At 22.6% G+C, this 10,394-nt stretch overlaps 1 protein-coding gene across 1 annotated transcript; it reads right to left on the bottom strand.

Moving 5' to 3' along the window:
* Positions 1-140: 140 nt before the first annotated feature.
* LOC113558391 (RB1-inducible coiled-coil protein 1-like) lies at positions 141-9,482 on the bottom strand. The gene is made up of 7 exons (XM_026963843.1): positions 9,469-9,482; positions 9,190-9,398; positions 3,184-3,345; positions 2,964-3,033; positions 663-870; positions 418-588; positions 141-329 (listed from the first exon to the last, which is right to left on the bottom strand). The coding sequence occupies exons 1-7, from the start codon at positions 9,480-9,482 to the stop codon at positions 141-143; spliced, it is 1,023 nt and encodes a 340-aa protein (XP_026819644.1).
* Between the last annotated feature and the right edge of the window lie 912 nt (positions 9,483-10,394).

Genomic DNA, 10,394 nt, shown 5'->3' with positions numbered 1-10,394 from the left:
TACAATTCTAATAATTTTGTTTATTTAAATAATCATATTATACATACAAGTCACATGGTTGAAACTTAAGTATAAATCACAAATTTAAGCAAATAATACATTTGGGATAAAGCATTAATAATTATTTTTAATAAAATGGCTTACTTAAGTCGTGGGTGTAAATTATTGCAAAGTTCTTGCTTTGCTAAAATACTTCTATTTCGAATATCACATAAACCTAAATTGTTTTTATTCATCATTTCTAATTGCTTATCGTGAGATGCTAACAACACACTTATAACTGATACATCACCTTCATTAGCAGCTTTTGCATGATTCATTTTTATAGTCTAAAACAAACGTAGAATATAATAAAAATGGTATACAGAAAAATAATTATAGCTTTAATTTGATTTAAAAAAAACTTTTAATATATACATCAGCAAGATTATATTGTTCTGTTGCCAATCGTTTACTTTCATCCATCATTTGGGCAAGTTTAAATAATCTATGTTCCAATCCTTTAATTTCAGAACAATCACTTCGACTAGAGCACTCATTCATGGCAGATACTTCTAGTAAAACTGAATTTAATATGTCTTCATCAAACTAATAACACATCATATATTTATGGTAATAAAATAAATAATTCATTATTTAAGAATAGTCCTAATCCAAAATACCTGTTTTAAACTATTTTCACAATGTTCAACTATATGTTCCAAATTTGTTAATCCTTGTCGTGCTGTTACCCATTCAAGTAATGACTGATGAACTATATTTTTTACATCATTTGTTGAACTATCCATTCGTGCTCGTTCTTCAGAATTATTTTCTAAAAGAGCTGGTAGCATAGGAATTTTTGAAATTTCAACCATAATATCATTAAAACTGAAAAAAATATAAAGTAAATAATTATAAATTTATATTTCCAAAAGCATTTATAAAAAAAGCTCCCATTATTTGTTAAAGTACATTTATAAAAAAAAAATTTAACTGAATTTAAAATATTTTATAAGCTACCCGATATTAAATTATTTATGAAATTTGCTCCATGGCTCCATTTAAATATAAACATAAATATATTTTCTAAGTATAATTACTATTCTAATACTTTTTCCTGTCTACTAATAAGTAATAGCATACACAATAACTCTAAAAAATCTAAACTTTAATTCATAAATAATTATTAAAATACGGACAGTGGGCCTTGAAAACAGTGTTGAATCCCGGTATACTTCAGAGGGGAGCAAATACTCCCCTGAAATTTCTTTCACACCCCCCTGACAAATACAACTTTCAACAAAATGTACCTATTTATTATAATTATTCCCAATGAAAAAAAATGAGTCCCCAGTGAAATTGTCTGGATTCAACACTACTTGAAAACTTACGACCCGCTTGTTGGCCCACCTTGAAATCTTTATTTAACACACAAGTTTGAATTTGAATTTTCAAATATTATTACGTAAATAGTTTTAAAAATATATGTGTAATGCCAGGGTATGATTTTTCTATACCATATATACAGTTACACAAGACATAACTGTAGGTTTTTTATAAACTATGTTTTATATTTTGTGCCTTTTGTAAAAATAGTTATATGGTTATCATAATATAAACCTAATTTTAGACAATTCTGAAAAATGATCTTATAATATAAGCTATGAGCATTTAAGCATATAACGATTAGCGACTAGAGAATAGCTAACAATGTCAACATCGTCGAGGTCTACGGTTGGAGAGTCTAGACTGTGGGCACCAGTGAGGCATTGTTGTCCTCCCCTACCACCATTTGTGTCATTATTGTATGACTGTGCTTGCCCTAATATATGTTGGGCTCATTTTAGCCCGTCCTGAAAAAAAGATCTGACGCTACTACTAGAGTACGAATTCTACAAAGTTTCTTTATTTTTTTTTTTTTAATAATTTAAAACAAAGCTTTATAAGACATAATGTAATTCATATAACATACAATAATTAAAATTATTTTTAATGCTATTTTTAAGCTTTTATCAATTTTAGTTACTGATATATAATAAAAAATAATAATATTTTTATTTTTTCAATTTTAGATAAATAAAACTTTGAAAAACTCTAATGCATCTTGGAGAATATCAGTAAATTAATTAAATAGATCATTAAATTTACAGATTGACCATTGTAAGAATAATAATATGAACATAATATTAATGATAAAAATATTTAAAAAAAACTGATTTTATCATTTTAATAACATTTTTTTAAAAGGATTTTTAGACTTTTAGAGCTTCAAAATCCGTACTATAATAATTATTAATGATATAAATTAAATTAATGTAAGACTACTTTAAACTGAAATATCATATCATGATAATTAAATCTCTAAATATTAGTATTAAACAATTTAACAATCATTACAAATTTAAAAAAGCTTTAGTAAGATTATATTCTTGTAAAATGTAAATTAGTTTATATATTTGCATGTAAACCTTTTATTTCTTCTTAAGTACTCCTCACCTCCATCACAAGCATTGCTTAAGAAGGTAAGCAAATCCATTTTTAAATTTTACCAATAAGTAACATTATATTGATGATTCCAATAATTAAATAAATAAAAATTAATTAATCTTGCATACATTTCCAATACATATTAACAATTATAAATTTTTCCAAATACTTAATACAGTAATTTAACTATAATTAAACTATTGTTATACTCAATAGTAGTTTTTTAAATTTCTACTGAATATAAATTAGATTTTGAAAATATGTACTATCCAAAGAATACATTCAAAAAGGTTAATACCATGATAAGTATAGTTAAGATCTTTTATAAAATAAAATTATCATGGATGAAAATCAGTTAAATGTATTTGAAGGTAATGTTCCCCTATAAAGCTATAAAAAATTAACATTTTTGGATTTTATTATGTAAAATAATAATATCACATTTTTTTAGGTAGATTCTTCTCCTAAACTTAATATTGTCAATCACAACGTACTTGTTAAGTAAATTAATACTATCTTCTCGTCCATTGAGATATCGTCTAAAATCATTTTCAAATATATCAGCTTTATATTTAAATTTTCTACTGTATCAAGCATATTTGCTACGGCTGCGGACCAACCTTTAAATATTTTAAATATAAAATTATAAGAACAATCATTCAAATTACATATTACATAAAAAAAAAACATATTAAAAATATTATTTAATAAAACCTTGATGCATCATATGTTGGTCATTGATAAGGATATCTATGCAATTTAAATTATATTGAGCATTTTCACTATATTGTTGTGCTAGAGAAACTCTAACATTTAATGCTTCTATTGTAGGTGGCATTCCTTGAGTTCTATGGTGTTCTCGTGTAAAGTCTATATCTGAAAAAAAAATTTATAAATAAATTGTCAGGACTACATATAAAATATAAAAATATTCAAATAAAACTAGATAGATAAGTAAAACATGATTTTAATTTAGTAAGTAACTTATAAAGAATAGAAACTATATGAAAATAAAATGTTAATATTTAACTTTATATTGTGTGTGTTTATACATATATATATATCAGTCCTAGATTACACGGGAATACGTCCCCTAACCTTACATACATAAGGGCATTGTCCACATAAAATTTTATTAAGTGGTAATTTATACTTTTCATAGTAAAACATATTACGTTTTAACTTATAAGCCGAAGTAAAAAATAAAATAAATTATATATTATATTTCTGTGAAAACATGTACCAGTCATTACTTGACTGTGTTTTGAACTATTATTTGTTTTTACTTTTTAGAATATTTATACTGTATTTTCCTCAGAATATGGCAAGTATCAAAGACATTATAAAAAAAAAAAAATTGTTATTTAAATGTTTTTATCATTGAATTATATGATATTATAATTATTTAAGCTATTTGATAAAAATTAATTAAACTAGTGTTACACATAATAATTTTGTGTACAATTAAATAATATATTAAAAAATAATAAATGAATGCTCACAGAAATATCAGACACAAAATAGCACCTTAGTGGAGCAGAGAAGGGAAAAAAGAAGGAAATATGAATAATTTTGTTTTAAAGTTTCTATAAGTTACAGTACTTTCAAAATTTTCATTATTTCTAGTAATTTTAAAATGAAACAATATTTTATTATTATTTAATTCAGATTTTTAAATATTAAAAATAAATTTACCTATTTAATGTTGTTAATATTTATATTTATGTACATTTTAACTTTAAAACTGTATTTTTTTTTTATAGTAGTACTAAAAAAAATATATAGATTATTTAAATATTAGTTATCTGCCTTTATATTCAAGTAATATTTTATGTAAACTAATAACAATATGTTCAAACTATTAAATTATAATATTTAAGAGGAATAAGAGCAGGACTATATTTTTTATCCATTGATGGGGGCTCATAATCAAATGTTGACCTCTGAGTCGCAAAGTCTTAATTCAGGCTTATATACTGTGTGTTAAAAATGTTTAACACAAACGATTAAGTAAATATTGTCCTATTTATAAAATAATTATAGATATGGCTACCTACATAATTTTATGATTGATTAAAATATACTACAATATTTTTTACATGTTATATACTTTATTATACTTTATACTAAATTAAATAAAATGTTATTAATATCCATAATTGATTAATTAACAAAAACATTATTTCACTAAAATTAATTAGATAAATATTGTGAAACTATTATTATTAATAACATAATTATAATAATGAAAAGAAGTAGATAAGGATTATTATAATTTTACAATTTTGTTTAATTAATTAATATAGAAAAGAATAGTATCACAGTTAATGAAAATCAATATTAAAGCTTGTTTCAGATAATATCTCAACAAAATTATTTTAATTCAAATATTATTTTTAATATTAATTACAAAACAGAACTTTTTTAGTTAATTAAACTTAATACAAAATGAATACCTAACAAAAAAGCTAATTAAATAATAATTTATTCTCAACATTTTTAGTATTTTCTTATGATTAAAAAAATTATTTTGAAAATTTAAAATGAACTCACAACTATAGAACTTTTCATTCTAAGATACTGAAAATGTTATAACGATTTCTATTAAATTCATAAATTTAAACAAGCTTTACATTCTACATTTATAACATGAAAACTGTAATAAAACAAATGTTGCAAAGAAACATTAGTCAATTTTAAAATGTACAAAATATATCAGTAATTTCAACTAGCTGTTTGAAACAATAAATAAATACTTAAGGAAGTTATATTTATTTATATATTTTGTAAGTTTTGGTAACTATATTTAGAAATCTAATATACATGATATCTGTAAAATCTTTATTTCTGTTATATTATTGTATATTCTATCAATATTTTATGAAGATCAATCACCCTAAGATATGAGGCATACTTTTAATATCCTCTAAATCAATTATAAATTATAAATCAATTATTATTAGATTTTTAAGAAACATCTCCAATTACAACCTAATAAAGTCAAGATTAGTTAAGTCAAATATTTCAAAAAATGTCTTCTTTTTTTAATGTATTTGTTATTCACGTAATGTAATCAATCTTTTCATAAAATTCATATTTATTTCTAGAACTTTGATCACAACATATTAAATGTTTTTATGTTTATGTATTAGACACAGATTTTATGCATTATTTTAAACTTAATGTTATTTTTTTATAATTAATACTACAAAAATGGGTAACTTTCTGTAAGATGGAGATCAGAAAATTGTAATGTATAGTTGATTATAATAAAATAATAAAACTAATATTAAAGCATAAAATGAATATTTGTTTTCAATATGTAGTTATCAATAAAATAAGAGTATAAAATAACAAAGTATAAATTAAGGGAATAATATTGCAGATAGCAGTAAACATGCCTGCGGCAATGTAATTAACAAATGTTTATTTTATTAGTGTTATATAATTGATGAATGTGTTAAGTATAATATTATTTATATCTAAATATTTGTGTGTTATTTGTTATGAAAACATACTATTTCAAAAAACACCCGCCAAGTGGTAATCAAAGGGGCTACACACACCATGTGATTTTTTTTAAACTGTATGCCCAATTATTGTTAGTAATATCACAAAAATGGAATCTCATAAGTTCAAATAGATTGTACAAAAATTCTTTAATAATGCACTATAATTATATATCTATAAATAATAAAAATATATAAAAAATAACTGCAAGTAAAAATATATTCCCAAAATTTTCTAATATTTTTTTTATAATGCGGAATAAGATATTTTAATTTTTGGTGGTTTTCTTAGAATAAAATAAACAATAATTTCTAATTTTATGAAAACAAAATATATACTCATAATTCAAAAGAATAGTTGACAAAAAATGACCTAAGACTGAACGTGTACCAACTACAGTTCTACAACATATGACTTCTTATCTATATTAAATTATTAAGGGGCCGCTACACCAGCATTTGTTTTCTTTGTCTATCTCCCACATAATATAGGAACAAAGATACTCTGTATTTCCACGATTACGACTCTCTGGTTCAGTTTAGGGCAAAAGCACTTATTATATATTTTATAAAGAAGAGTATTTCTTATGCATTGACAGGATAAATTTTTATACTTACATTTTTTATAAATACAAGAGTGTTTTAATTTAAAATTATTTCAATTATTTTTAAACCATTAATAACATATTCAAAAATGTAAATATGAAAAATCTATCACAGGAAATACTCTTCTTTATAATAGGTACTTTTGCCCTAAAGTGAACCAGAGTCATAATCGTGAAAATACAGAGTATCTTTGTTCCTATATTATGTGGGAGATAGACAAAGAAAACAAATGCTGGTGTAGCCCCTTAAATTAAAATTAATTTAATCCATTCCACGTAGACATTGTTTAAAAGTAAAATGAATAAGAAAAAAATCAAACATTTATAAAATAAAAATAGTCTTATATGTGACAATCATAAGAAACTTATTTTTATTCAAAAGGATATAAATATTTATTCTAAGTTTGTAGAATATAAAAATGGAAACAGCTCATGTCAATTATAAATGTGTACTAATAATCATAAAATAGTCAATACATATCTATTATCTATACATGTACCATTTAACTAAATTATATAGTTAGTATTTATATTAATGAACAATAATTTGAAAAATTATATCAATAACTTGAAAAAATTTCAAAAAAGGTTCAATTAATTTTTTTATTTTTAGGATAAGTGAAGTAAAAAAAATTGGGAACCACTGGTATAACAAATCAAGAAGATTCGTTCTCCTAAAAATGTATGTACATTCTACATTCAAGTCTCAATAACTCAAACACTCAAATAGACTTATTTTCTATACTTCTTAAGTTATATAACTCGTAAAATAAAGAAATCAAATTAATTTTTATTTATTCAGTTAATGAGACTCAAACTGACATAATTAATGATGATATTAATTTATAACATGAATGTTATTGGTTACAAGCATAATATATTGTATGCTAACACATTATTTCATTTTATTGTATTGGTAATAATAAAATATTATAAAATAATAAGTCTATTTATTAAAATGTACTATAATTTTAATTCAAAATAAGGAACTACTCGACATAAATTGTCATTAATTAGTTTATTTTTTTTAATTATTGGACTATCTGATTAAATTTTATTTTATAGATGTGCCTTTACTAGTGATATTTTATTTAACTTTGTACTTAATTCCTTTTTTTATACTAATAAGAATGTTTGGATAATGTGGATAATGTTATATAATTAACATGACAATTATGGTATCTTACCGAAAATATTTTTTCAAAGTAAATCTAAAAGACACGTGAATTACAATAATTTTGAAATTAAACACAAAATGTTGGTGAATTTTGTGACCTGTCTTATAATTCTTGATTAAAAACTTTTATATAATATTATGTTATTTGGTGAATAAGTATAAAAATTTTAATTTATTATTATTTATGAGATATACCACAGTAAATTTTAGGACATAAGTATTAATAACAATTTACTTATTTATAAATTATATAAGTAACCCACTGTCTTTTTACATACCTAATTGTATTTTTATTTAACTTATCTTAGATGAACATTAACAATAATAAAAAAAACTTGTAGTCAAACAATCACCAATAATTAAGAAATTATTAGTACAGATTTTGTTTTTATTATCCTAATCCAGTGGTTCTCAACCTTTTTATACTCACGGCACATTTCTTACAACCATACATTTTGACGGAACACTGTAGTAATGAAGAACTGGAAAATTTTTATTTTAACATCTAATAATACTATACCCATGTACCATAGTCACGACTCGCGGAACACTAATGTGCTGCGGAACACTGGTTGAGAAACACTATTCTAATCACTACTAAGTATTAAGTATTATTTATTTAATACAAATAGTCAAATTAGAATACATTCATGTTATAACTTTCGAATAAAGTTAATAACTATTAAAATATTTTGTTCATTGTTTTTTGTATATTATATTTATACTTTTATTAAGTATATATACAATTGATTAGAAATATTATATAGTATTACTAATATTAATATTTATAATCTATCATAATACTAATAGCATAATTATACCAATGTGTATATAATATTTAGGGCCCGGATTTCAATGCATAGTGCATAATTTTGTTGGTTGATCTTACACAATACTTCTAAGTACATCATTTGTTTCATGTAACAAGGGTTTCAAAGCTACAAATTGTATTTTGCATTTTTAGCATTATTGGGTCATTTTATTGGTTTTTAATACATATTTGTTCAATATACAATAAATAGAAGATCTTTGGAGTTTGAACATATTAAACAATATATCTATTATTATTCAATGCAATGCTCAAAATTTAGTAAATACAATAGGCTTACTTAGAATTTTAGTTTTGTATAAATTTTAATCTATATTTTGGTATGTTTAAAATGAATAATATTTCCCCAAAACAGCCAATTTTAAATTTCCAGTTTTTTTTTTTTAATAAAATAATAAATAATAATTATATCTTATTTGTAAATTACAAATTGAATAAAAAATATACGGCATTTTAAGGTAATTTTATTTTTGGCTATTTTTTAGATCATATTTGTATGGTTTTAAGTGCATTTAAATCCAGGCCCTAATATACTATTTAAGTATTAATGCTATATTCTATTTAGCTTGCTTAAGACAAAAATCAATAAAATAAACTTACCTGGTCGAGTGTCAAAATAAGCAGAAGGTGGTTCAGGATAATCAATTAGTCTTTTACTAAACAAAAAAAATGGGCTTGTATCAGTACCGGCACAATAACATGAAACAGCCTTGAATGGGTCTAGATGGCCTCCACCACTAACTAGCAAAACTTGCTTGTTCACTGGGATGTCAGTCTTTTTTTCAATTTGTAACTTTAATTCAGATACTCTAAAACATTATTGAAAAAAATGATTATTGTAATAAAAAATAAAATATACATCATAAAAAATAATTTTACGTTTTATTGAGCATGCTAAAGTCACATGTAATCCATCTTCCGATGTCAACATGATAAACTAAAGGTTTTCCATAATAAATGATGATAATATATTTAGTTAGAAAACAGATCTATTCATGCAATGTCTTCCTGATACCACAACTTCTGTAGTCAAATATGTTGTCATAAATACATTATTATATTATATATATTGCACATTGCAACGACACACCAATTCTGTAGTATGAAAAACATTTGGTTTAAAACCTGAAACAAATAAAACAAATTCAATTGTTTTTTTTTTAACAAAATAAACTAAAAATATTACTTATAAGTTATCACATTAAAGTACACCACAATATTTTTATCGTTAGAAATATGCGTATAATAATTACAATGCTCTAAGTTAATGTTTAGGAAAAAAAACAATGATGTTTATAATTTATTTAGCAATGATAACTCATTAATATTTGTTAATATAAAAATCAATCAACTATAGTATGTATGAATTGGAAATCTTTGAAATTATAATTAATTAATTAATTAATTTCTGATCAGTGTTTCAATACAAAAATATTATGTATTACTAAAGTATTAAAAAGGTTTCTCGTATTTCTATGTAAATTATTAGGTATAATAAGCATTATATACAAATATAAACATATATAATATAAATTACCTACCTATATTCATTAATATTAATTAATTTTTTCGGGATTAATTTTCAACTTGTATTATAGACACATTACACACTTAATACAATTATTAACAAATATCAAGCAACAAATTTAAATTTGTATAGTAGGTATCTTTTAAATCTATATAAATAAAAAGTAGTAATCTTAGTAAAATTTTAGTTTTATGATAATATATATTTCAATAATAATTAAATATTACCTACAAATTAAAATATTCAAACGAAAGAAAATTAATGTTAGTACAAAAAC

The sequence above is a fragment of the Rhopalosiphum maidis genome, chromosome 3 (genome assembly GCF_003676215.2).
Source record: "Rhopalosiphum maidis isolate BTI-1 chromosome 3, ASM367621v3, whole genome shotgun sequence".
NCBI classification, from domain to species: Eukaryota; Metazoa; Arthropoda; class Insecta; order Hemiptera; family Aphididae; genus Rhopalosiphum; species Rhopalosiphum maidis.
Note: the sequence above shows the minus strand (reverse complement) of the source record. Positions and strands in the feature narration are given on the sequence as shown.

Excerpts from the sequence above, each read along its gene's own strand:
- LOC113558391 (XM_026963843.1), bottom strand. Across the intron at positions 871-2,963 it reads AGTATTAATTTACTTAACAA|TTTTAATGATATTATGGTTG; the intron begins GTACGTTGTGAT and ends TATTTTTTTCAG. Across the intron at positions 330-417 it reads AACAATATAATCTTGCTGAT|ACTATAAAAATGAATCATGC; the intron begins GTATATATTAAA and ends CGTTTGTTTTAG.